This window comes from Fringilla coelebs (genome assembly GCF_963513975.1).
Source record: "Fringilla coelebs genome assembly, chromosome: 12".
In the NCBI taxonomy this organism is placed as follows: Eukaryota; Metazoa; Chordata; class Aves; order Passeriformes; family Fringillidae; genus Fringilla; species Fringilla coelebs.
Genome location: NC_140038.1, coordinates 3,724,558 through 3,750,898, shown reverse-complemented (window position 1 = coordinate 3,750,898; position 26,341 = coordinate 3,724,558). Strand labels below are relative to the sequence as shown.

The window sequence follows — 26,341 nt, the reverse complement described above, 5'->3', positions numbered from 1 at the left end:
CCAGCCCTGTGCTGCTGCTCTGACTGGTGCCTGCCAGCTGGGCTTGCTCCTCTCCAGCTCTGGGACAACAGCCCTGCTGCTGGGGAGGCGAAAAAGCAAGGATGTGCAGTCCACTCCCACAGTCGCTTTCCCAGCCCCATGGTGCTCCTCCTTCCCCCACACTGGATTTTATTTTAGATCCTGCTCTGGGGTGTTCCATCCCTGACCCTGCCCCACAGGCTTCATCTCAGCTCCAGCCCTGCAGCACTGATTGCAGCTCCTGCTGTGCGTGCTGAGTGCCCCAGAGCCTTTATTTCAGATCTTTATTTCTGTGCTGCTTTGCCTCTGGCTCTGCACTCCCTATTCCACCTCAGGGCCAGGGCCTTTATTTCGCCTTTTCCCAACCCTGATTTCTACTTCACTACCAGACTTGGTCTGTCTATTTCAGGCATGCTGAGGGCTTTTATTTCAGCTCCACAAGCAGAATTTCAGCCCCAGGTCAGCATTGTGTCCCCACACTCTTTATAAACACCTCAGTGAGCTCCAGCTCTGCAGTGCTTCCAGCTCCACTCTCACACACCTTTATTTCGCTGCCAGCTCTGCCTCTTCCCCCTGTGGCCAGGTGCAGCTGCTGGTGCAGCAGAGCAGGAGAGATTAAAGGTCTGAAAGGGGCCATTTCTGCAATAAGGGGTTCTCCTTCAATTGCATAAGCAGATTTGTGTTGCTTTGTTCCCTATTGCTGCAGAGGAGGGCCCCATCCATCTCCCACTCCCCTCCAACTGGCTCCTGAGCCAAAGAAACCATCTCTGTTTTGGCTCTGTTGGATAATTTGGGGGATTGCCAGATAATTTGAGGCATGGAATGGGGTTCTCTGGTCCCTAGGAGAAACCCAAGGTCATTTTGGAGGGCTGCTGTGCCTAAAACCAGGGAAGCTGCAGCTTTGTGGCTGCAGGTGACCTTTAAACACCACCTCTGCCTGTCACCAGGGGCTCAGTTGTGTAGCTCATCTCTCCTGAACCTGAACCTGACTTTATGGGGAAACAAATCAAAGAGAAGAGGTGCTTTGTAAGGTCACTGGTTGGGGACAGGGCTGACATAAACTCTGAGATCCATGTGACAACAGTGATGCTTTATTTTGCAAAATTCTTTCTAGAGAGGGTCTGAAACTCCTGGGTTTAAACAGCTGGTTTAAACAGGCTGGGATCTCTCCCTGCCCAGATCTCAGGCCAGTGGTTCTTCTGCAGGTAGGCTTGGACAGGCTTGGCTGAGGGTGCCCTGCACATGTTTGAATGGAACCTCTCCAGGGAGCTGTTTATCTGCTCTCTGGAATGGACCAGGCCAGCTGAACTGCATTTGTGTTACCTTGTCCAGTTACAGGCTGGCTGTACTGTGACAATTCCTCCTTCCCTTTTTATTAAGAATTGCCAAGTGTTCTGTGTTCTCCTGCCAGCAAGGGCCCTTTGCAGACAGGGGGACAGAAGACAGCAGGGTCTGATGTGAATGAGGCCTTTTACCAAATTGGACAGACTCAGCTCCCCTCAGCCAGGGACGTGTCTCCTGTGCCACTGGAGTTGTGGCACTCACTCCCAGGAACTGTGGGGCAGGATCACAATCCTTCAGGCTAAGGTGCCACAGGTTAGCTACTTAGAGTTGCAATTACAACTTAACACTGAAAAAGGAAACCATTGAACCATTAGAACTGTTAGAAACTGTTAGAATTGTTATGTGACAGCACTGGGTCAAACCACTGAGCCAGGGCAGGGACCAGCCAGAGAGCTCAGCTGATCTAAGAGATGCATAAACAGCTAGAGAACAAGAAAGAAGGGTCCTGAAACAACATGTGTCATAAAGACAATTACACAGAGGGATATTAAAGCACAGAAGAAGGTGGCTCTAAATACACTAATAACATCTTATGAATCATGCCTATTATTAAATTGGTAAATTCCCACCATGTAATCAATAGATCATTGGTAACCCTCTCAGGAAGCTGAGATAACACCTTTCCAAACAGTCATATACCTATGACAGGAAAATGAAACAAAGGAAAATGCTAAAAGAGCTTCCAATCAATAACAGCTATCTTGTAAAATCATCACTGACTCTTCTGTGTTGCCTATGGAAGACAAAATAGGAATTGTAAGGAAGATTGTAACAAGCAATAGACTCTTTGACAAAATCAAGGGTGAACACACTGTATGTTCTTTAGCCACAAAGAGATGTTTATCAGTGTTTCATCACAGCTGTTTTAGTCTGATTTGTCTTACTTCTTGAAAGAAAACAACTATCTATCTTACAATGTAGAAAATATTGAACTGCCTTAGATTGCAATGCAAGATGTAACCAAAAGCAGGTACTCTGCCACCATCTGTTAAAACCAGGTGGGGCAGTTTGCCTTATCTCTTCCAGCACTAATCCTCCCTCCAGGCAGATAATCTTCTGTAAATGGGCCATTGAGTGTCACTGCCTGGCTGATAAAATTCCATCATCCCATTGTGAGATGCCCCGCCCAGGGGGAGGAGCCAAGCATTCCTACCTGGATATACTCTGGCACTTCAAACACCACAGGCAGCCTTTTCCCACTGGATTCCCAGAGGAGCAGCTTTCTTCTCCCGCTGGATTCCCAGAGGAAGACCAGACTCTTCTACTTCACTGCTGGAGCTTCAGAGGAAAACTCCACGATTCTCCAGGGTCCTGCTCCAGCAGAAGCACAGCTGGCACTGCAGGAGGGCTGAGCCACCCTTCAGCGGGGCTGCTGCCACCACCCTGACCCACAGCGGGTCAGCTTGGATTCGGACTGTGTCTGCTTGAGCTGTAGAAATTGTTTTGTGAGCTAATCATTTCTAAACTTTAAAGAACTGCTGCAGATAAAATTCAAAGTTCTAGGACTTCGTTAAGAACTTAATTGCTGCAAACAATCTTGGGAGAAGCGGAGAGCTGCGGGCCGGGCGTGGGGCAGAGCGGACAGGGTACGTGGTCAGGATGGCACTCACCAGTTTTTTGCCAGCTCCAACCCAGCTGTCCCAAGATCAGCTGGAAGTAGAAGAAAGAGCAGGAGCTCAGAGATCCAGGCAGATTGCTCTGCTCTCCTCACTAAGGGTACCTCCCAAGTATGGTTACCGGAAAGGATGGGTACCACGGGCACCAGAGGATTTTGGAGATGGGGGTGCCTTCCCAGAAATTCATGTGGCCCAATACCCATTGGGCATGGGCCAAAAGAAGACAATTTCCAATGCTTTGGCTCTGCAGGTGGATGCAGAAGGAAAAATAAGATACGATGCAATTGCTCAACAAGGACAGTCAAAGGACAAGGTCATTTACAGCAAGTACACAGATCTTGTGCCAAAAGAGGTCACGAATGTGGATGGTCCTGAACTGCAAAGACCAGACGAGAACGCAGTTAGAGAGGTAACAAAGAAGATAAGAGCAGCCCTGGAGAAATTAGTCTCCCAAAAGGTTGCAGCAGCCGTGCCAGCTGGAGCTGCTGAGAAGGCAGCTCCTGCACAGTACATCTGGTACACACCATCCCAACAAGGAGCTGCATTCAACTCGGGAGCAAGGCAGAGAGTTATTTGCGTGGTGGAAATGCAGAGGGACCCTCTGGAGCCTCCGAGATTCAAAAGCAACACGAAGATTCCACGAGGACCACCATCTCCTCCAGCACCTGTCATGCACTCTCCAAGTAGAAAGTTGACTGTGAAAGAGCAGCAAGAGTGGAAAATTCCTCCGTGCATTTCCAACTGGAAAAATGGCAAGGGTTACACCGTTCCCTTGGACAAGCGTCTGGCTGCAGATGGCAGAGGACTGCAGACTGTCCATATCAATGAAAACTTTCCCAAACTTGCTGAGGCACTCTATATTGCTGACAGAAAGGCTCGTGAGGCAGTAGAGATGTGTGCCCAGGTGGAGAGGAAGGTGGCTCGGAAGGAAAAGGAGAAACGAGAGAAAAAGCTGCGAGAAATGGCCCAGAAAGCCAGGGAGAGGAGAGCAGGGATCAAAACCCGTGTTGGAAAAGAGGATGGAGAAGCTCGAGCAAGAGACAAAATCAGACATGAGCGGCGCAAAGACAGACAGCACGACAGAAATCTTTCCCGGGCAGCCCCTGATAAAAGCTCCAAGCTGCAAAGAAATGAGAACAGGGATATCAGTGAAGTTATTGCCCTGGGAATACCCAGCCGCAGGCCATCCAATGAAATCCAGTATGACCAGAGGCTGTTCAACCAGAGGAAGGGTATGGACAGTGGCTTTGCTGGAGGAGAGGATGAAATTTATAATGTTTATGACCAGCCATGGAGAAGTGGCAAGGATGTGGCCCAAAACATCTACAGGCCAAGTAAAAATATGGATAAGGACATGTATGGCGATGATCTAGAGGCTCGAATACAGACCAACAGGTTTGTTCCTGACAAAGAGTTTTCTAACTTGGATCAGAACAGCAGAGGCAGGAGCAGAGATGGACCAGTTCAGTTTGAGGAGGATCCCTTTGGTTTGGACAAGTTTCTGGAAGAAGCTAAGCAACACCATGCTTCTAAACAGCCATCAGACAGCAGCTGCCCTAAGGAACATGAGCTTCAGAGCAAAAGGAGGAGGAAGGACTGAATGTGCTCCTTGAGAGGTAGAGAAATGGACTGCAAACTTTACCTTCATTGAAAAGGATTTTCAATATTTGGTGTACAGGAGGATGACGTTATAACACAGCAGTTCCCAACTCCAGCATGCACACACTAATTCTTCTACACAGGACAGCTAGCCAGGGAGAGAGAAGATATGGAAACATTTCCTAAGGGAATTAATTCTTCTTCAGCAAGTTCTCTGACTTTGCTGATTCCGCATTGCCAGCGTCTAAGGGTAAGAGTGTAGTCCCCTTCCCGCAGCTTTAGTTTTTTGCAGGTAGCTAATGCTTGATCTGTTCAAAGCTTTCCTGTTGTAGATCATGATTATCTTAGGCTGTAGCAGATGCTGGGTTGTTCATGATTCAGTCTTTTAGTGTGGTTATACAGTTTACTTGAACAAGGGAGGGGAAACACCTGGATTCTCTATTAAAACAAGCACTCATTCCTGCTTTCTCAGTAATACTTGCTTTAGTTTCTTTACATTACGTGAAATAAAGCCTCCTTCTGTGGTAGCAGCTCCCTGGTCAGAGAGAGACAAGTTAGAGACCTTTTCCCAGAATCAGCCTGAGAAGATTTAGGGAGCTGGAGAGAAAGAATTCTAAACAATTCTTGTCTTGCTGCACCTGATGTTGTGAACATATGGAATGTGTTATGGAGATTTGTTTACAAAAGGTTTTTTTTTAATGAGTCAATGGTGATGGTGTTTTAATTAAAGGACCAGTTAGGTCCATCTGTAACTAAGTGGGATATGAGAAGCATGGTTTTCTCAATAAAGATTATTAGCCTTCTGTGAATATCTTGAGAGTCTATGTCACTGATTACCCAGTCCTGGCTTGCTGCGCCATCCTTCTACCACTCAAGAAAATAAAACAACCAAAAACCCAAAAAGGAAGAGAGCTGCAGCAGCCAAGCTGCACCAGGGCAGGACAGGGAGGGGTCCACCATGTGGCCCCATATCTACAACAGATTTCTCATGAACAGCAATTAAATGTTGATCAGCCGATTCCAAGTGATGGGCAGGTGCCATCCCAAAAGGTGCAGGGCTGAGCTGTCCCACGCCACCACTGCAGCCAGCAAGGGAAGGGAAAACTCTGCGGCACCATCCTGCAGCTGTGAACCAGGCCTGCTTTGCCATATCACATCCACAGGGATCAGATTCTTAACTCTGGATTGACTGGCAGCGGCGGAGGCCTTACAGACCCCTCATGGCGCTGCCCTGCGCCTCTGCAGCTCTGTTACCTCCCCAAAACACTTGTGGTTGAAAAAGGGGAGGGGAAAAGGCAATAAAAACCAAACCCAGGGACGAGATGCTGGTAGAGCGCACGGTGACTGAGCACAGCGGCGGATTCACCCTGCACTCCCGAGCCGAGTTCAGCAGCCGTCCTGCAGCCACCCTGGGTCCTGCCTCTTCTCTGTGTCCTGCTGTGCCAGCCCTTGGAGCTGTGACAGGCTGTCCTGCCTTCCCTCTGTGCCCTGCTGCTTCAACCAAGAGCACGGAGAGCAGCACCGCCCGCTGTGGAATGGCAAGTTGGCGTGGAGCCACCTCTGCCTGCTGCCAGGCAACCCTCGGCCGCAGCAGGATACCTGGCTGCTGTGGAGCACATGGCTACTGCAGAGGGCTGTCTGCCACCGAGCCTGGCTGTGCCACAGTGGCAAATGAGCGCTCTGTGACCAAGCCTAGCTCTGCTGGCCCTGCCGCTGCGCTGCAGGGGCGCCCGGCTCTCGCAGACACAAATCACCTTACAGCTGTTCCAGTAGTGCCTGTGCAGCCATTCCAGCAGCATGTGCCAGGGACACCCACATGCCCTGCTGCAGCACACACGCAGTACTGCCTCGTCCCAGAGCCCATAGGTCTGGCTCTGAGACCGTGCCCTCTGCCCGGCCTCCGCGGGGCTGTCGCTGCACCTCAGGGGCAGGACTGGGAAATTCCTGTAAGGAGCAGCAGATCAGGGAATCCCACAGCACCCAGCACCGTGGGCACACAGCACTGCCACTGTCGGAGCAGAAGCTTGCTTTGGGTTCTATACCAGCAAAGCACACAAGAGAGAACCAGAGCCATCATCCCTCAGCAGAGCCACAAAATTCTGCCACCCTCGCCGCATTGCCGACAGTGTTGCCCAATCCTGTGACTGTCTGGGAAAAGGAAAACTATTGTCTCAGTGTCTTGGAAATAAATCAAGAAGTCACTCCAGCAGTTCTGACATCTAAAGCATTCGGATGTATGAAGAGATGCGTGGGCTGACTTCTACCCCTGCACAGCCATCATGGGGAAAGCAGCAGAAGGAAGGAGTTCAAGCTGAAACAGAAAAAAGTATCATGCAGTGGTACCAGCAGCTTCAGGATGCTGCTGAGCAAGGTGTTGCTGCTTTCAGTGAAATTGGGAACTGCAAAGGCAACGCTGAGGTGAAGAAGATCAAAACAAACTTGCAGAAAGCAGCTACAATCCCTGTGAGCCAGATCTCCAGCACATCAGGCTCTACGCTGAGAGAGGTGTTTGATAAGATCAATAACCTGCTGTCTGGGAAGCCTGTTCAGACTGAGGGCCAAAGGGTGCTGGTGACTCAGCACCCAAGGGGCTGGAGTTTGTTTGTTACAAACTTGCAGAGAAGTTTGTGAGACGTGGCGAAGGAGAAGTGTCTTTTCACCATGATTCAGCCTGGTGCTCTCAGGAATCTGGGAATTACACCCTCGAGTCGGAGACATTTTTTAGCTCATCTGCACAAAAAGTTTCCATATTCTGTGCCATTTTACCCTGCTCGGAAAGAAGGGACTTCTGTGGAAGAGTATCAGAGGATGCTTGGCTATGAAATTCATGATTCCAAAGTGGAAGAACCAGACCATTTCCTTCAAAGGATGTCAGGGACGATTCGTCTCTATGCTGCCATCATTCAGCTCTGCTGGTCTGATGGAAACAAGCACGGGGCTCATCCTCACGGTCTGGGCTACGGATGGCGCTGGCTGGCGCAGATGTTGAACCTGGAGCCTCTGGCAGATGTGACAGCTCTGCTGCTTCTGGATTTCCTGCAATGCTCTGATGAAGCAGTATGGGATTCAGTTCTGGAAAACAATGCTCTTCATCCAGAAATCCTATATCCCAAGAACTGAAGCTGTCACCAGCTCGGGCCAGATGGGCTGTTTGTCACGTTTGAAGACTTTTGTGCAGAAATGTCTACAGGCACAGGAAATTCCATTACCAAAGGGCATTCTGACACCTTCCTTTTGGAGAACATAAATCAGTCTGTATTTCCTTTCCCCTTAATGTTTACTTTAAGAAGACTTGTTTGTTACACTTAGAAGCTAATCTTTGCATTAGATCTTTCAAAGTTTTTGTATAGTTATTTGGTATCATTATTTGGTATAAGTTTTATATAGCAAATTACTGAAACTTCAAGACTTTTCCTTCATTTATTTAATTGTGGAGGCTGGTAAACCATCTGAGGAGGAGCTTACCACACTCCCCTGGAGGGACAACCCTTAAGCAGCAATCTCCCAAATCATGGTGAGGAAAAAAGCTTCCCCCAGAATGTATTGTTGCTGTATGTTGGTTCTGTGTATCCCATTGGCCTTTCCCTTTTTCCACCCCTGTGCCCTCATCTCATTTGTTCTGCCCTGCCCCTCACTATCCCTAGATAAACCCCTGCTCTCACTGCCTGGGAGATTTCTTCATTCCTGGACCCCTTGGGGCCAGAAGCTCAATAAACACCTTCTGTGGAACCTCATACAAAGACTCCCTCCTTTCCTTCTGTGTTGCTCATGGCTGAAATCGCCCAAGAGCTGAAATCCCTGGGCGGGAGCGAGAAGTGCCTGTGCACCTAGGACGTCTTCGTAAAAACGCTTCTCTGGGAAGGTCGCAGCACTCTACCACCTCCACACTGCCACCTCAGTGAGCTCCCAGCTCTGCAGTGCTTCCAGCTCCACTCTCACAAACCTTTATTTCTCTGCCAGCTCTGCCTCTTCCCCCTGCGACCAGGCGCAGCTATTTGCGCAGCAGAACAGGATCTTTATTTCAGGTCGAGGCCAGTGAAGCTTCAGCCGGGCTCCGAACGCCACATTCCCGCTCCGTCCCTGCGGCCGCGGGCTGCGAACCCCAGCGCGGGGCTGAGGCGGCGCCTCCGCTCCCCTCACGGCGGTCTGAGGGGCCGGGCTGGGCGGGACCGCCCGGGACGGAAAGGGCGGCTGTGATTGGACAGGGCGGAGAAAGGCGGGCGGGGATTGACGGCTGTGATTGGACAGGGCGGAGAAAGGCGGGCAGGGATTGACGGCTGTGATTGGACAGGGCGGAGAACGGCGGCCGGGGATTGGCGGGCGGGGGCGCTGTGAGGCCGCGGCCCGTGGGAGCGCGAGGTGCCGGTCGGGCGGAGCCCGCGCTGCCGGACGGGCCGGGGGCGCCCCGGGCACCGCTCCGGGACCCCCGTCCCCTCCTCCGGCCTCTCTCCTGCCCGGGTCCCGGCTAAAAGCCCCGCCGAGCCCCTACCGGAGCGCCCCACCGGGGCAGGGGGCGGGGAGGGGCGTAGCGGGCAGCGGCCCGGGAGTGGTTCCGGGTCGCAAAGGCGGACTCTGCCGTAGCAGCGCGGACCGGGGAGCGGCGGCGACATGGTGGGGAGGGGGTCGGCGGCGGGGAGCGGGGAGGGCGGGCGGAGGCCGCCGCGGGCTCTGATCGCTTCTTCTCCCGCAGCGGTTCCGGTTCTGCGGGGACCTGGACTGCCCCGACTGGGTGCTGGCCGAGATCAGCACCCTGGCCAAAATAGTTAAGTGTCCCCCGCGTCCCCGGGCCGCGCCCCGCCTGCTGCGGGCCCGCCGCTCACCCTCCTTCTGCCCCGCAGTCCTCGGTGAAGCTGAAGCTGATCTGCGCCCAGGTGCTGCGGGACCTGCTGGGGGAGGCCATCGAGGTAAGTGTGGGGCTGCCGCAGTGGAGGCCAAGTGATTCAAGGCTACAATGGCATAATCAAGTAGCATTAATATGCATAGTAAGTGTTATTAGGATTAATGTTTAGGTAAGAATTGTTAGTGTAACACTGGTAGTGAGCGCGTTACCGGGTGCTTACAGTGATGCTCTGCTCTCCCACAGTATGACAAGATCCTGAAGCTGACCTCAGATGCAAAGTTAGGTGAGCACTGCTGTCCTCACCAGGATCCCCCGATGGAGCAGTGCTCCAGGGATGGGCAGCGATGCATCTGAGGATGCCTCCCCACGGTGGCAGAGCTCACCCTCCCTCTCGTCTGCAGAGTCAGGGGATGTGAAAGCGACCATTGCTGTCCTCGGCTTCATCCTCTCCAGTGCAGCCAAGCACAATGTAGACAGTGAGTCTCTGTCAAGCGAGCTGCAGCAGCTGGGACTGCCCAAAGGTAGGGGAAACCCTGGGGGTGGCAGCATGAGCCAGACTTGGTGGGATGTTGCTGACAGTTCCCACCCAGATGGAGGGCAGGCTGGCTGCTGTGCTTCCTCCATCACCTCCCTTCTGTGCCGTCGGTGCCTGGGGTGCTTGGGTGGGGTCTGGCAGCTGCAGGTCGGTGTGAGCAGAGGGGTTCTCCTCTTGTGTCCCCCGACGAGCAGAGCATGCCAGCGGGTTGTGCCGTTCCTACGAGGAGAAGCAGAGCCCCCTCCAGGACAGGCTCAGGGCCTGCAGCCTGCGATGTGAGTGGGGTGCTGGGGCTGTGGGGTCACCCTGCTGGAGAGAGCCGGGGTGCTGACACCGTCCCACTGCCCACCCTAGTGAGCCAGCTGGGCTCGGTGCGCTGGCGGGTGGATTACACCCTCAGCTCCAGCGAGCTGCAGGAGGTCAACGAGCCCGTGGTGCACCTCACCTTCAACGTGCGCGACAGAGAGCGTGAGGAGATGACGGCTGTCCCTGTGACGCTCTCGGCCAACAAGTTCTGGGTGCTGCTGGCAGGTGAGGCACCAGGAGGGGTGGCAGCGGGGACCTCCATGGGGGATTCTGCAGGGGAATTGCTGTGGGAGGCACGATGGGAATGGGATGCTGGAAGGGATGCTGCAATACCAGCAGCTCCCCCACATCTCCACATCTCTCTGCAGAGCTGAAGCAGGCCCAGGCCCTGATGAACACCCTTCTCTGAGGAGCCAGGAAAGGAGCCCGGCCACGGCGGGAGGCTGCGACACGGAGCTGGGGGTCCAGATTGGTGCTCCTGGCTGGGGAGGAGGACGTTTCCCTTCGCTTCGGGTCCCGGGGGCCCTCGGGGCAGCTCCAATAAAGTCTCGGTGACAAATCTGAGCCGTGTCCCGCTGTGTCGCCTCGCGTTGTGCAACCTCTCCCCGCGGCGGGACCGCCCCGGCAGGGCACGGACCTCCGGGATCAGCGCGCGGCCAATGGGAGCGCGCACCGCCAGCGCCGCAGCCAATGGGAGCGCGCCCCGCGCCCCGCGCAGCCAATGGGGGCGGGCCGTGCCGCCGGCGGTGGCGGCGGGCTCGGGCCGGGCCGTGCGGCCGCCACCATGCCCGAGTGCCCGGAGCTGCACCTGGCCGGGCGCTTCATCAACGGGGCCTGCGGAGCGCTGGTGTTCGCGGGCGGCGTGGAACGCTCGGCCGTGGGCCGCGGCCCCGAGGTGCCCTTCCGCAGCGAGGCCTACGGCATCTCGGCCGTCGCCCGGGGCAAGGAGCTGCGGCTGACGCTGAGCGCGCTGGACCCCGCCGCCGGTCCCCCCGCGCAGGACCTGGTGTTCCGCTTCGGCATGTCGGGCTCGTTCCGGCTGTGCCCCGCCGCCGAGCTGCCCCGCCATGCCCACCTGCGCTTCCTGACCCGGGAGAGCCCCCCCCGCGCCCTCTGCTTCGTCGACCCCCGGCGCTTCGGGTCCTGGCGCCTGGGGGATGCCTGGCAGCCGGAACGCGGGCCCTGCGTCGTGTCCGAGTACCAGGCCTTCAGGTGAGCGCCCCCAGGAATGCCCCCTGCTCGGTTTTGCCCGCTGTTCCTGCACGGACATGTCCAGGTGGCTCTTCTTCATGGCCCGTGCTCGTTTGCAGGGAGAATGTGCTGAAGAACCTGGAGGACAGGGCTTTTGACAAGCCCATCTGTGAGGTGCTCTTAAATCAGAAGTATTTCAATGGGATTGGGAATTACCTGCGTGCTGAGATCCTGTACAGGTAAGGCGGGTTGAGCACCCGCTGACCTGCCAGGGAGGGAGGTTTAGGGTTTGCTGGAGCTTGCCAGCTCCTTGGCTAAGCTGCCGTGCCTCCTCAGCTGGCAGACGCTGGAAGGGGCAGAAGCGAGGCTTCAGGCTGCCCTGTAACTCTCTCAGGTTGAAGATCCCTCCCTTTGAAAAAGCTCGGACCGTGCTGGAGGCCCTGAAGGAGCAGGAGCAGGAGAGGAGGAAGAAGGTGGGGAGTACCAGGTGCTTTCACGGGCTCAGAAAGCAGCAGGCTTCCAGACAGATGCCAGAAGCAGGGGTTTGGTTGCCCGTGGCCCTTTGTGATGAGCTCTGCCAATCTTCTGAAGTCTACAAGTGTTTTTGGGGTGGGTGAGGAGGAAGAGGTGAGGGAAGCAAACACCTTGCAAGCTTAAAATCTGCAAGGGGAAGGCTGCAGTAAAGCCTAAGGCAGATTTTTGGCCTCAGGGGAGAGGAAGTGGCTATTTTGAGCCTGAAAACAAACTGCACGACCTGCTGCTGGTGTTTTTGTGTGTTAGGCCTTTTTTGTGGCTTTGTAGCTAAGTTGGAAGCCTACTGTGTGGTGAGCTCAGGGCTACCATGTGTGGTGAGCGTGGCAGCTCATCCTCTGCAGGGCAAGAGATGGGGAAGAGGACGGGAGGAAGCTGAGGAAGCAGAAGAAGTCACAGAAGGTGACTTCTGTGCCCTTCTCCATGCCTGCAGGATCCTTCCCTGACGCTGAGCAAGAAGGTGAAGCTGAGGCAGGAGAACCCAGATCTGCTGGAGCTGTGCCACAGCGTGCCCATGGAGGTGATCACGGCAGGTGAGGGGACAAGACAGGCGGTGGGCAGCGGGGCTGGCAGGGGGGCTGGGGCTTTGCATTCCCAGCTTCAGGAGGGTTGGGGGGCCACCCTGACAGGGTGGTCACAGCTTCTGCTCTGATTCTGTCCTGTCCCTGTCTCCCCTCCCAGAGAAGCAGCTCCTGGACCCCGAGCACCCAGATAATTACTCTGCCTTTAAGGACTGGCTGCAGTGTTACTTGGTGCCTGGCATGAGCTCCCTGCGTGACCGCAATGGCAGGACCATATGGTTCCAGGTAGGAGCCTGGGGCTGGGGAGCCCCCAAACCACTCCTCCAAGGGGACACTGGGCTGTTTTCTGCTTGCTGAGACTCCCAATACTCTGTGTGCCTGGGGGTCTCCCTCTCCATCGAGCTCCTGGGCGTGGGGGTGACAAGGATCTCCTTTGTGGTGGGCAGCCAGCTAATGGATGGGGAGCAATCTGCAGCAGATTGAGGGTGTTTGGGTGGTCTGGCAGCCCTGTTCTTCCCTCCTGGGCCCTGTGTTTGGGGCCTTGCAGGTGCAGGGAATGATGGCAGAGTCCCCAAGGCAAAGGGCAGGCAGAGCAAGCCCAACTCCCCTGCCTTCCCAGGGAAATGTGGCTGTTTCCCTATCACTGCAGTGGCTGCAGGATGGAGAAGGGGCAGGGATTCTGCTGCTGCTGCCTGCAGAATGACTGCACCCCAGTCAATGCTCTGTGCCTTCCTTACAGGGAGAGCCTGGCCCCATGGCTCCCAAAGGTGAGTTTCCTCTCCCTTTCCTGTGGGGCCCACTCTTGCTCCAGGAGGGCTCCTGGGAGACCCTGTTCTTGCTGTGCAGCACAGGCAGGAGCAAAGCCATTCTCTCGGGGGTGCTGACAGGCCTGTGACAGTCATTGGCACCAGGGGACAGAAGCCATTTGTCCCCAGAGCTCCTCAGCAGCATCCAGACCTGCCTGGGTGCAGCTGGTTTTTCAGCCTGTAGTTCCTCGCTCAGAACAGCATTTCTGCAAGGTCCCTGTGCCCTGGGCTGTCCCTTGGGGTGCAGGCTCTGCCTCACCCTCTCCTCACCCCACACCCTCTCCTGCAGGGCAGAGACCCCGCAAGATGCCCCGCAAGAAGAGCCCTCAGCTGAAGGCAGAGCCCGAGGCACCAAGCCCTGAGGTGAGCAGCTTGGTGGCTGTGTCTGTCTGTCCTGCTGCCCCTGCCCTGCTCAGGCTGCTCATGAGTTGATGGTGATGATCCCACACCTTGGAGTTCCCCACCTTGGTCATCTCTGACGCCCACCCAGGTCACCCCACGTGCCCCGAAACAGCGGCGCAGGGCCGCGGCGAAAGCCCCAAAGCTGGAGGAGAAGGAAGAGCAGGAAGAGAAGGCTGACAGGCCAAGGAAGGGACGTGCTGGTGGGAGGAGGACAGTGACTGCTGCCCCAGCCTCGCCTGAGGTGCCTCAGAGTGTCAGGAGAAGCCGCCGCACATCCGCTCGCAGGGGCAGAGGTGAGCCTGACAGTGCCTGTGGCTTTGTGCACCCCTGGAGGCTCTGGGAGAGCTCCTTGGTGGCAAGGGGGACAGAGGGGCAGGAGAGGAGCCCATGGGGCAGAGCTGGGAACCTCCTTGCCCTCTGACTCCTCATTTCCCTCTTCCTTCTCCAGGTGCAGCCCCTGCCGTGTGAGTGTCACCTGCTGCCACCTCCTGAGGGGCATTTTAGGGGCCAAGAGGAGCTCAGGCAGGGCCTGACCACAGACCAGGGTCAGTGCAAGTGAAAATGGAGCTGCTCCCTACCTGTGCTCACACTTATTTGCTGCTGTGGCATCCTGCCAGCGTGGGAGGGAGAAGCTGAGCCTGGTGATGGGGCTTTTTCCTGCTGTCCACAGGCATTTCAGGGGAAAAAGGGCCAGGACCACGTGTTGTCCTGGACTCTGACTCTTCCCTCCTCCTTTTCTGGCTGCTGATCCAATCACTGTTTTTAGCTGACTAATAAAGTATTTTGTGTAGAAATCACTGTGTATGCCTTTTCATGCGAAGGATAAATCCCACTGTGCCCAGCCTCTTCTCCACAGAAGCTGGAGCAGACTTCCCCTCCACCTCATCCCCCCAAAATAAAGGTAAATTCAGCCTCCCCCGTGCCAGGAGTGAGATCCTGCTCAGGCAGACACTAAAAGAGCAACTACAACAAATTCCTGGAGGAGGCAGGTCAATGCAGTTACCTGGAAACAGGCTAAGAAAACAGGCTGGAGCTTGTTTTTATGTAATTCTCTTGATTTTTTTTTTTTTTTTTAATTTCCACTTGTGCAAGGGCAGTGCAAGGGACAGGCAGGGGGAGAAGGGAAGGAGTGGAGCGTGTTTTCACACTCACAGCTGGACGAGATGAAGGCGGTGACACAGGAGTCGCTGTGGAAGCTGCTGCTCCCCAAACCTCTACAGCAGGAGCAGAGCCAGCACAGGGCCACCAGCCTGTCTGCAGCTTTGTCCACACTTAAATGAGCTCAGAACTCACTCAAGAGTGAGCTTGGTCGGGCAGTGGGCAGCTGTCCTCCTTCCCCGAGGAGCAGCGTTGTTCAAGCGCTGCTCTGCGACACGGGGACAGTGCCCTTCCCTGGAACTGCTGCCTTGCACAACTCTTGGGATGGGGAACAGCGATTTGAGCTCCCAGGGCTGGTCCAGGTGCTGCAGCACCAGCAAGGGGCGATGTCTGGTGTCAGCAGCTGCAGACCAGGAGGATGGAGAGCACACGGAAGGGTGTGAAGGAAAGCCTCAGACCCCGCTGCTCCAGGGGCAGGTGTCCCTGTGCCAGGGGACGCTCCAGCAGGTCACAGCTGGGGGGGCAAAGCACAAGGCTGAAGGACTGATCTCCATGCCCAGGCACCCCCAGCCCTTCTGCATGCACTCACAGCATCGCCTCCTTCACGGGGAGGGAGGTGTGGAGCCAGGTGGTGACTGTGCTGCCGTGGGCCTCGTAGAGCCGGACCACCAGAGCCTCAGGTCTGTCCTCAGCCTTGGGGGAGTTCAGACAAATGAGTTCAGACAGGTGAGACAGGCACAGCCCCTCCAACACAGGCTGCTGTGCTCAGCTGAGCCTGGCACCACTCAAAAGAGCAAACTGTGCCCAACAACAGCACCTTAGCCCCTCTGCCCTCCCCTCCCCTACCCCAGCACCTGCCTGCTTGACAGTCTCCAGCACGATGGCAGGTGAGCTGACAGAGAAGGCACTCCAGGCTGGGCACTGGGCACAGCTGGCCGGGACCACGTGGAGGGGGAAATTCAAGTTGTAGGCTTGCTGAATCACAGCGGCCTCCTGGAAGGAGCCTGCAGCACAAGAACCTCTCTCTGGTCAGCCTCTGTACACACACACAGCCTGAGGCTCAGTGGAGCAGCTGCCACCCTGCATGTCCCCACGGGGCCCAGCTCTGTCACTCACCCTGGTGAGGCATCACAGCGTAGGTGAACTGGTGGTGCCCGATGTCTGCCGTGGCATCAGGGGACTTGGGCGCTCTCAGCCTAAGGCAACACGAGGTTAGTGGCACCAGGCAGCACCCACTGTCACCCAGAGCACTGTGACAAGACAGCTGCTTCCCTTGCTGCCTCGAGGCTGGGCCCTGAAGTGGAAGCAAACACGCAACAGCAAACAGACCCTGGACAGTCCCAGAAGCTGAAAAACTGGGGTGTCATCCTGGGAAAATGGCAGCTGATGGAGTCACACTGAAACAGGCAGCTTCTTCTAGCTTTGTATGCACCTGTAGTATCAACACTCCTGTTTCATTCCCCTCCTTAAGCCTCCCTTCCTGGGGTATGTTTTGGTTAAGCTACCTGCTACAAATACGACTGATCTCTCCTGAATTATCTTTGAGCACACTTCACAGGAATTAGCTCTAACTGACTAAGATAATGTAAATCAGCCAAATTCTCAGAAAACAGCCGCCCACCAGACTATTTCCCTGTTATAACTGAGGTCATTTAGGAGCAGGTGTTGCCTTGACTTCCAAGAGACACCTCAGAAGGCAGGCAGGGAAGCACAGCAGCCCCCTCACCCATCCCTCACTCACAGCGAGAGGCTGAGGACGTTCCCGTGGGCCGACGCTCCGTACTTGCAGTCGTTCAGCAGAGCCACCCCAAAGCCATGCTCGGAGAGATCCAGCCACTTGTGAGCCCACACCTGCAGCGAGGGCTGTGCTCAGCACTGCCTGCAGCAGGGGCAGCCCAGCCCCAGGGGCAGAGCAGCTCCCTCTCACCTCGAAGCGAGCCCAGTCCCAGGACGTGTTCCAGTGCGTCGGCCGCTGCAGGTGCCCAAACTGGATCTCGTAGGTGGCGTTTGTGCTCCGCGCCTGCACGGGGAACTCCACCTTCAGGAACTTGTGAGCCTCCTGCCACTCCACCTAAGTGTGGCAGCAGAAGGATGTCACCACGGGGGACTGACAGGCAGAGACTGCACGCCTTGTGTCCCGCTGTGCAGCAGCCAGTGCACGGCGGCTACGACAAAAACACACCAGAGTCTCAACAGGGATGAACTGGGGGGGTCCCACCTCCACCCTTGGCCCTCGGGACCCCCAGCCTTGGAGGAGGACAGGCAGCAGGGGACAGGCAGGGGGGATATAATTCAGGCACAAGGTTCAGCTCCCCAGCTCCCAGCCGCACAGGATGTCAGCGTCCCACAGCAGCCAAACCTGGGTCAGGAAGCGGAGGTAGGGGCACATGGCATCCAGGATGATCTCCTGGGTTAAGGTGCTGCTTTTCCCCACCTGCAGGGAGAACCTCACACTTCCCCGCAGGCCCCCAGCCAGGGTGATTTCCAGAGGCTTCAGCAGGGTTGTCACTGGCTTCCTAGAGAAAGAACAAAGGCAGAGATAGTCTCAGCCTGGTAGATCCAAATCCCAAAGCAGCAGGCACTTCTCCAGAGAATGCTCTCTTACAGCTAGGACTGACAGAGAGGCAGGAATCTCAGGGCAAAGCCAAAATCCAAGTGCTGCATGCACTGCTCCTCTACCTGGTTTCCAAGTGATAATCCATCACATCCCAGGCATCCCAGTAGAGGGGAACATCATCAAAGAGTGCAAACTGGTTGGCATAGCAGCCATCTGGGACTGACTCTCTGAAAGAAAGTGGGACAGGGGAACAGCAGCATCAGAAGGACTGGCAGTGGAGAAAGGTGCACAGTGAGAAGTCCTGGGAGAGGTCTGAGGAGCTCAGGGCCAGGTACGGGTGACACAGACCTCCCTGAGTCCAGCAACTGAAGCGAGGTCAGGTGCCCCATCGTGTCCAGGCAGACAGCAATGACCCCATTCTCCATGGTAATGGAGCCATCCTCCTTGGGAAAAGGCCAGAAACAGCTGTCACAGACCCACACCCGTGGGAGCCGAGCGCCTCCAATGCAAATTTAACATGTGGATTCCTTATATTTCTCCTCCTTTCAACCCTAACCCTGATTTCTCCTCAAACAACCTCTGATGCAGAGAACACAGACCTGAGGAAATCTGCCTCGTGCTTACCTGTTTCCTCACTGCCACAGGCTGAGGAGGCACAATCGGCTCCTGCACTAGGGCATAGCCCATGCTGGGGACCGTCACCAGAGCTGGAAAGCAAAGAGGTTCTGTTCCAACACTCTCCCCAGACGGAACCCTAAGCGACACCACTGCTGCCCTGCTGCTCCCACGTCAGACCTACCCCCTCCTCCCATACCCTCCTCTTCACGCTTCAGAGGACTTCACCCCCTTTCAAGTTGTCCACAGAACAAATTGAACAGTCAATAAAACCCTCCCCAGGGGAGGGAAAGGCAGAGCATTTCCCTGTTAGCAGCTCTGACACAAGAGCTGCTGCCAGGTCAGACATACCCAAAGCCTCTGTCCCGTCTGGCCCAGGCCTGGAGATCACCTCGGTGCGTTGCCAGGACAAGGTGTTCAGCACGAGGGTGCTCGGGGTGCTGCACGCCTGGGGCTGCAGCAGATCCCTGCACAGGGACTGCACAGCCTCCTCCTGCAGCTGAGCACCAGCCCTGCGGATCTCTGGGCAATAAAAGTTGGCTCTGAGAGAGCTTCTGGCACTCCCCGTGCAAATGTACACACGCTTTATCGCCTTCCGAGCTACAATTGCTAATTATCATTAATTATTATTATCTATTAGTGATTCAAGCGTATAATTATTCCGAACTTTGTTGTTACAAGATTACAATGAGCTGTGCCAGCTCAGCTGGAAAATTCTGGTTACCAAAGCTCCTGCAAGCACTCTGGGCAGGCAGAAACAAACCTCGCTGGGAGTCTATCCTGGCAGGCCAGCAGCAAGCAGAAAAGCCAATAAATTGGGATGGTTCTCAATCCCTTGGCTGCCCTGCTAATCTAACACTATTTCAGACACGCCTGCTGAGCTGGCCCTGGCAGTCCAGGGCTGGAACCTCCCCAGCCCCACCAGGCAGGAGCTGCTCCCACAGGTGAGCGCCCTCCTAGCCAGACTCCCTGCTCACCTGTGTAGTATTGCAGGGCATCCTCAACCACCAGCTGGATGCAGCTGCCTGGCAGGACATCGTGGAACTGGTTGAGCAGCAGTAACCTAAAACAGAGGGCAGAAACCAGGGAAGAAAGCGGCAGAGGGCACTGGATTTGTGCTGGCTTAGAACAAGCTCTTCTCTCAAACAAGAGCCCTGTTTGCAAGACAGACAAACTTAATAACTGTTCCTTATTCCCACATTACCCAACACTTGAGAGAAAAGGATGTTTTCCACAGCATCCTTTAAATCCCTTCATGTTAGGGCTTGTCAGCTGTCATCTCAGAAAACCATAACCACGGGCAGTAATTGTTATTTGTTTTTACCCCTCAGGGCTACAAGATACCTTGTTGCACAAGCTCAAACAAGTCAAAACTGGGGATGAGGAAGCTTCGGTAGGAAACGAAGTTTCCAGACAGCAGAGCAGGGAGGGCTTGGAGTTATCTTTCAGCAGGAGAATGAAGCAAAGCAGGAATTTTTTTCCAGGTAGATTCCCGATCAGTTTATGGCAGGGTGTTGTTGTGTGCTGCAGCACTGAACTCTGCCCCGGTCCCACCAGTGCTCCCACCCTCCCTCACCTCCAGAGCTGCTGGAGCTGGCTGGCAGGATACTGGAACGCTGTGTCCCGAGCCACAGCCAGGCTGCCGAGCACCTCCACGTCATGCAGAATCCGCTCACACTCCCGATTCCCCTTCTTTATCTTAAGGATGGAAGGAAGATGCTCAGGCAATGAGTAGCTGGGAGTGGATCTCCCCCACCAGCAGCAGAATCCCAGCTCCAGTGCAGGAGGGCTGGCTGCTTGCAGGTGTTGGTTGTGAGGTTTTTGCAGGGCCCCCTTGCCTGGGATGGGACCCTGACCTGTGCCTGCGTGGTGTAGGTGCCATTGTGCAGCTCGAGGAAGAGCTCTCCCACCCAGGTGCACAGCTGGGATGACTCCTTCTCCAAGGCAGAAAAGAGTTGGTCAGGGGTGGAGATCTGCACCCTGTGGGACAGACACACAGACAGCGATGAGCTGGGGAGAAGCCTGTGACATGGCTAATGGTGCATCCAGGCTGGAAAGGTGTCAGGCTTCAAAATCTGCAACACAACCAAAGTATTCCCCTCACCCTTCTCCTCCCCCTCTGCTGTGAGCCTGTCCCAGGCACAGCTGCTGTGCTGGCCATTCACCCCACAGCTCTCCTGAGGGGTCACAAGCAGTCCATGGCTGCCCTGTGGACCTGCTCTTACAGCTCCTGATGATGGAGAGATTCCATCCCCCTGAAAATCCTCCCCAGCCTTCTGCTTGCCCATCTCCCTGCCCTTCTCCCTTTCTTTTGGCACTGCTGAAGGCCAGGCCTGGCTCAAAGCAAATGGCCCTGCCAGGAGAGAGGGTGGGAGCTCTCCTCTCACCTGGGCAGCCCATCTGTGTCACTCATCCTCTTCATCCTGTCCAGCATCTTCTGCGTGGGGCCCCCTCCTCCATCCCCAAAGCCGAAGAGGAATGCGCTGTGGTTCACACGGCCTTTGTCCTTGTTGTTCTTCACTGTTTTCAGCACCTGGAGGCATTTTTGGGCAGCTGCAATCCCCTGGCACCCAGCCCCAGCTCCCACAGCTCCATACAAGAAAGCCAGGGCAGTCTTTAGGGGGCAAAGGCCAGTCCTGCTCCTCTTCCCCAGCCCAAAGTGCCTAAATCAGGCACGGGCACATCTTGGAGCCAGGCACCCTTTGTCCAACAATGCTCACAGATATTCTGCTCCCTCTCCCAGGAGCCTCACACCTGGCCTCAGGGGGCTGGCACTGCCCTTCTCCTGCAGGTCTGGCAGCCTCACTCACCTCTGCCACTCGCCCATGCATCCCGTAGGAATCACCAGGGGGGAAATGGGTCAGGACCTGGGAACCGTCAATGCCTTCCCAGAAAAAGGTGTGATGCTGGAAGGGAGAGAAAGGAAAATGTGGCGCACAAGGGCATGTCAGAGCCTCTGCAGGGTTCAAACTGGGCCTTCACTTTCTCTCCAGGGAGGTGCAGGGGGCCCTGATGGATCAGTTCAAGGAGAGGACAAAAACAGGGAATGCCACCAGGGCAGGGGCTGGATTTGCCATCTGTTGGACCTGCACACAAGTCACAGCTTCCCATCTGGAAGCAGAAGGAGTACTTAGACCAGGGGCCTGTCTGGGATCTCTAATTACATCCTTCCTCCCTCCTAAAGCCTGACAGGACACCACTGCCACCAAAACCTGGTGGCTTCTGGCAGCAGAGCCTGTGTTAGCCAAAGTGAAGAACTGAAGAACTGTGGAACCGACAGGTCCAGCCCTGCAGAAGACTGCAGCACCCACAGTCCATCCCCTGGGGAGAGGGCAGCACAGCTCACCGGGAAGGAGTTCACCAGGTTCCAGCTGAGCTTCTGCGTCAGGAAGCGCTGGATCCCAGAGCCACGCATCAGCTGGGGCAGCTGGGCTGAGTACCCAAACGTGTCCGGCAGCCAGAACTGGGGCAAAGGAGCAGAGGGAGAGGGACACACACAGGTCAGCCCAAGCTCACAAAGAGCAAGGGGGGCAAGGAGACGGTGGGCAAGGAAGGCGTGATGGAAAAGAACGAGTACCTCCGAGCAGATGCAGCCAAACTGCTCCTGGAAGAACCTCTGGCCCTGGAGAAACTGCCGCACCATGGACTCCCCGCTGGGCAGGTTCCCATCCTGGGCAAGGCACGGGGAGTCCGTGAGGAAAGCCAGGCACAGGGAAGGAGAGATCTTGTAAGACCCCTGTGCCCACCCACCTGGTGGGAGTCCAAAGCTCCAACCCCACAGGCTCAGCAAAGGCTCTGCTCTCCCCTGCAGCGTCAGGCCTGCTCCCAGAGGATGGCACAAGGAGGCTGAGCCAAGCCAGGCTGACCATGCTACTCACCATTTCCACCCAGGTGCCTCCCACAGGAATGAACTGTCCCTTGGCCACGAAGTCCTGGATGCGTGCGAAGAGCCCGGGGTAGCAGCTCCGCACCCACTCGAACTGCTGCGCCTGCCGGGGCACAGGGGTCAGCCCCAGCTCCCCCACACCCTGGCCCTGCTCCCTGCAGCACTTCTGGCTCCTTAGGTGTTGGAATGCAAGCCTCTCTGAGCTCCTCAGAGAGACAGATGAATGCAGGGGTTGGGTTAAAGCCTTTCGAGAAATTGAGATATGTTAAGCCACAGAGATATGAAGCAGAAGGGTAGGTTTGAGTTTTAAGTAAGTGGAAGTGGAAGTTACAGTCTTCGGTAAGTAGAAATATATTTAAGTATCTTAAGAAACTGTGTTAGCTAGTAAAGGCCCTAGTTTAAAGTTCAGGAATTTAGTTCCAGACATATCAAAAACACAGCAGAACTTTGACTGCGTCTCTAAAACAGAGAACTATATGTGTAAATAGATAGAAGTATTCATGTAACTAGATAGACTTATACATGTAAATTTTAAGTAAGAAAACATATATTTGTGTAAATAGATAATATTATACATGCAGTTTTTTAGGTAAGAACTGACACTACTTTCATACTACTTTCGCATATTAAAATTAAGTTTAGATTGGTTTAGAAAGAATGTTTTAGAATCGTGCTTTTAGCTGATTGGTTTTTTAGTGTATAAAAATCCACCTGTATTAGAAGGAACAACAAGAAGAAGACAAGGAGGAAGAAGAAAGAAGGAAGAAGGAAGAAGGCTGTGGTCCCTGCTGCTGCTGCTGTTCCTGCACGAAGCCTGGAACTCTACACCAGACAGCAGCTGTTGCAGCTGCAGCTCTTGCCTGGGACTCTATGCCAGAAAGCTTTTAGCATGGATTTTAATACTTTAGCACAGACTTTTAACACCTTTGACTCTTTGCCTTCGAGACTGATGTAGTCATGCAATAAACAATTTTACAGCAACTAATAACTGCTCTTGTCTCCTTGAAGACCCCAGACCCAAAACAGCCTCACAGTTACATCCCCCCATCTCCTTTTGCTGGAAAAGCAACATGCCACGAGCAGAGGAGAGGTGTCCAGAGGGAGATCACTCACCTGGGAGCAGGCAAAGGTGAGCTCAGGATTGTGCTCCATCAGATGGACCACGGTGACCCAGCTCCGGGTGCACTTACGGATGGTCTCCCCATAGGGCCACAGCCAGGCTGCAGGGACAGGCAGCCATGGTTATTACAAAGCACAAGCTCCTCACAGAGCTGGAACCTCTCTGAAACCCCTCCTGGGATGGGAAATTGAGGGGTGAAGCCCAACAGGGAGACTGTAATTCATCCCTCATCCCCAGTCCCATCACAGTGTTCCAAAGGGCACAGCTAGCCAGACCCACACTGCCCCAGTGACAAACCAGAAATGTGGCAGCACAGAGGGCCCATTCCCTCCTCTCCAGGCATGGTGTCCTGTGCCTGGAGCCCAAGGGCAGCCCACCCTGGCCTCCAGGTGAGAGGAGAGGGAGCGCTGTGCTGCTCTCACCAGAGTCAATGTGGCAGTGTCCCATGGCATGGACGGTGTGCTGGCTCTCGCCGTTCCTCTGGCTGAAGATGGCTGCAGCCAGGTCACGTGCAGCAGGGAAGGTGGAGGGGTCTGTAACATCACACACGTTGACCATCTGGTTGGCAGTGTACAGTGCCTGGAAACTCCTCTGGTTTTCCTCCCCGAGGAGCTGGGGTTGAGAGGGATAAAAGTATGACGCTGGCTACTGCATCAGCTCAGATGTCACCTGCCTCCAGGAGAACCTGCTGCCTCCTTTCAACATCTATCTCAGGCAGTCATAACAGGTAGACACCATGTCTCTGCTTCACAAACACAGCCTTTTGCCTTTTCTCACATGCTTTCCAAATCCAGGTTCCATGCATGCCCATTCTAGGGGACCGTGGTTAACACATCCTGCTTTGGAGCAGAAAGTGGATGAAAAAACACCTGTGGCTTGTCTCAATTCAGCTTTCTCCTACTCTAGAATATCCTGAGTTGTGGAAGGGACCCACAAGGATCATCAAGCCCAGACAGTGTCAATTGTGCTAAAGCAGAAGCAGCAAACATTCTCTCATCCAAGGTCTCAGGTCACAGAACAGCAGGAGGAGAAGATGCAGTGAAGCTGAGGAAAAGGTGAAAGAAGGGAAGAGGAGCTCCCAGACCTGAGCCATGTCCAGCAGTATTTCCAGATCCACCAGCAGTTCATAGACATCTCTGTTGAAGACAACCAGCTCAGCCTTGCTCAGGGTAACCCTCCTGTCTGGGTCCGGAGGGGCGATCATGCTGCCCTGGCCAGCTCCAAAAAGCCCATTGCAGGCCAGCTCCACGTACAGTGTCAGGCTGTGGGGACAAGAGGAAACCATCAGGGAGCAGCCACAAGCACCAGGACACAGACAAGGACGTGTGTGTCCTCGGCCTCTTGGCTTCCAACAACACCAAGGTCCCCCAGCAGTGGGGGGCTCTGGCTCGCCTGACCACCCACCTGTGGGGCTCCGACTCTTTCAGGCTTCTTGTCAGGATGTAGCTGGTCTTCTCACCTTCCTTGGTCAATCCCTGCACGGGAAGATGGCACATTCAGCACATGTCAGCAGAGGTGTGTGACAGCAGGCTGGATGGGCAGGATAAGATACCCCAAACTCCAGCTGGGCAGAGGGGCTGGTCCCACACGCTGCGGGATAATTGTTGGCACAAGAACAGGAACAGAGCCCTGCACGAACCACCACGGAACATGGCAGGGGTTCCAAAGGTCACCCCTGTGTACGCAGCAGGGCACCTGGCACACCCCTGACCCGTGTCTCCATACCTGGACAGGCTGGGCATCTCGCCACACCATGCCCTCCCCATCGCTCTCCCAGACGAAGTGCACTTCCCGCCCTGCCCATGCCGGGGGGATGCTCAGCTCCACTTTAAACCAGCACGTCTCCCACCTGGAAGAGAGCAAACAGCAACCTCAGTCCACTGTGTGACTTTCTCCCGAGGGAAAGCACGCTCCCTCACAGCCCTCCACGGAAAATCCATAGTGGGGACAGCCCATGAGTGTGTTGAGATTCACAGACCTGATTTAACCTGTGCCCTTCTGGAACCCCAGAGAAACCAGCAGCGGCATCTTGTCTGACCACTGCTGGGATAAGAACCTCCTCCCAAACTTGACAGGCAAACACATCCCCCCCAGAAGCATCAGAGACACAACCATGGTCGCAAGGAGCTCCCAGCAGAAACGAGCAAGAAACTTGTCCCTTCCCTCATGAAATCTCCCTTAGGGCTTCTGAGCAGCCGCCTCCAAGCCCTCACCCACACAAACACCTCTGAGACGCGAGCTCCGACCCCTCCAGGGGCACGGCCCCACCAAAACCTGCTACTCACGTGGGCCCGAAAGACTCTCCCACTTGAGCCGGCCCGAATTCCTGCGTGACAGCCTCCTGGTACGGGATGCGCCGCGGAGTCTGGAAGCAGGAGAGCGATGCCAGCGGACAGCGATCCCCAAAAAGCCTGTGGAACACATGAACAAGATCAGTCCCGCTCGGACTAGCTCGGGGTGGTACAGAGAGCTTTCACAGCACGGCTGAATCGCCCTGCCACCACCCATCACCCTCAATAACATCAGCAGAGTAACAAAGGGGCCTCTGGGCCCCGGGTGGCCAGGGGAGGGCTGGGGGGCTGAGGGGCTGTGCCGTGGAGCCCCGGGGCAGAGCTCCATGCCCACTGAGGAGAATGTGTGTGTGAGATTTGTCCCCTCAGCTGAGCTCCCCGAGCCCCCGCACCCACGGCCGGCAGCGCCCCAGGGAAGCGTCCCCACCCCGAGGGGACACACCGGAGCGCCCCGGGGGTGTCCCGGAGAGTCCCCCCGCCGCCCACCTGCCCCGCAGGTTGCAGTCGGTGAAGTAGGTGTCGGAGATGAACTTCTCCACTCGCTCCAGGGCCGTCCGCCGGTTCTTGATCGCGGCCATGGCAGCGGCCGAGCCCCCGCCCCGCCCGGCGCGGCGCAGGCGCCGCCGAGCCCCGGAGCCCGCCCGGAGCCCGCCCGGAGCCCGCCCGGAGCCCGCCCGGAGCCCGCCCGGAGCCCGCCCGGAGCCCGCCCGGAGCCCGCCCGGAGCCCGCCCGGAGCCCGCCCGGAGCCCGCCCGGAGCCCGCCCGGAGCCCGCCCGGAGCCCGCCCGGAGCCCGCCCGGAGCCCGCCCGGAGCCCGCCCGGAGCCCGCCCGGAGCCCGCCCGGCCCTCTGCGGATCGCCCTCCTCGCCTCCAGCTCTCCTGCTTCCAGCCTCCGCGGCGCATCCCGTACCAGGAGGCTGTCACGCAGGAAATCGGGCCGGCTCAAGTGGGAGAATCTTTCGGGCCCACGTGAGTAGCAGGTTTCGGTGGGGCCGTGCCCCTGGAAGGGTCGGAGCTCGCGTGTCAGAGGTGTTTGTGTGGGTGAGTCCTCACAAGCTCTCCCTGG

The 26,341-nt window shown here is 55.9% G+C and overlaps 4 protein-coding genes across 4 annotated transcripts; 3 read left to right on the top strand and 1 right to left on the bottom strand.

Annotated features, from left to right (window-relative positions):
• Positions 1-2,961: 2,961 nt before the first annotated feature.
• Positions 2,962-4,578, top strand: LOC311158263 (SNW domain-containing protein 1-like; the record flags this gene model as incomplete). The annotated part of the gene is made up of 1 exon (XM_084213544.1): positions 2,962-4,578. One exon carries the CDS (start codon positions 2,962-2,964, stop codon positions 4,576-4,578), a length of 1,617 nt encoding a protein of 538 aa, XP_084069670.1.
• Positions 4,579-8,924: 4,346 nt separating this feature from the next.
• COMMD4 (COMM domain containing 4) lies at positions 8,925-10,822 on the top strand. Its single transcript, XM_084213887.1, has 8 exons — positions 8,925-9,188; positions 9,268-9,339; positions 9,416-9,481; positions 9,661-9,700; positions 9,819-9,938; positions 10,147-10,227; positions 10,307-10,483; positions 10,627-10,822. The coding sequence occupies exons 1-8, from the start codon at positions 9,186-9,188 to the stop codon at positions 10,665-10,667; spliced, it is 600 nt and encodes a 199-aa protein (XP_084070013.1). The 5' UTR covers positions 8,925-9,185; the 3' UTR covers positions 10,668-10,822.
• Positions 10,823-11,029: 207 nt separating this feature from the next.
• On the top strand, positions 11,030-14,385 carry NEIL1 (nei like DNA glycosylase 1). The gene is made up of 9 exons (XM_084213604.1): positions 11,030-11,470; positions 11,569-11,688; positions 11,844-11,922; positions 12,414-12,513; positions 12,662-12,786; positions 13,241-13,268; positions 13,597-13,670; positions 13,798-14,002; positions 14,158-14,385. Exons 1-9 carry the CDS (start codon positions 11,043-11,045, stop codon positions 14,175-14,177), a joined length of 1,179 nt encoding a protein of 392 aa, XP_084069730.1. The 5' UTR covers positions 11,030-11,042; the 3' UTR covers positions 14,178-14,385.
• A 327-nt stretch (positions 14,386-14,712) lies between these two features.
• MAN2C1 (mannosidase alpha class 2C member 1) lies at positions 14,713-25,868 on the bottom strand. Its single transcript, XM_084213709.1, has 26 exons — positions 25,763-25,868; positions 25,271-25,396; positions 24,711-24,834; positions 24,390-24,460; positions 24,070-24,247; positions 23,408-23,597; positions 22,979-23,085; positions 21,858-21,968; positions 21,557-21,649; positions 21,326-21,442; positions 20,790-20,885; positions 20,367-20,512; positions 19,836-19,959; positions 19,556-19,677; positions 18,957-19,042; positions 18,331-18,501; positions 17,989-18,071; positions 17,713-17,807; positions 17,487-17,591; positions 17,167-17,323; positions 16,735-16,878; positions 16,549-16,658; positions 15,924-16,003; positions 15,666-15,811; positions 15,397-15,500; positions 14,713-15,321 (listed from the first exon to the last, which is right to left on the bottom strand). Exons 1-26 carry the CDS (start codon positions 25,852-25,854, stop codon positions 15,204-15,206), a joined length of 3,096 nt encoding a protein of 1,031 aa, XP_084069835.1. The 5' UTR covers positions 25,855-25,868; the 3' UTR covers positions 14,713-15,203.
• Between the last annotated feature and the right edge of the window lie 473 nt (positions 25,869-26,341).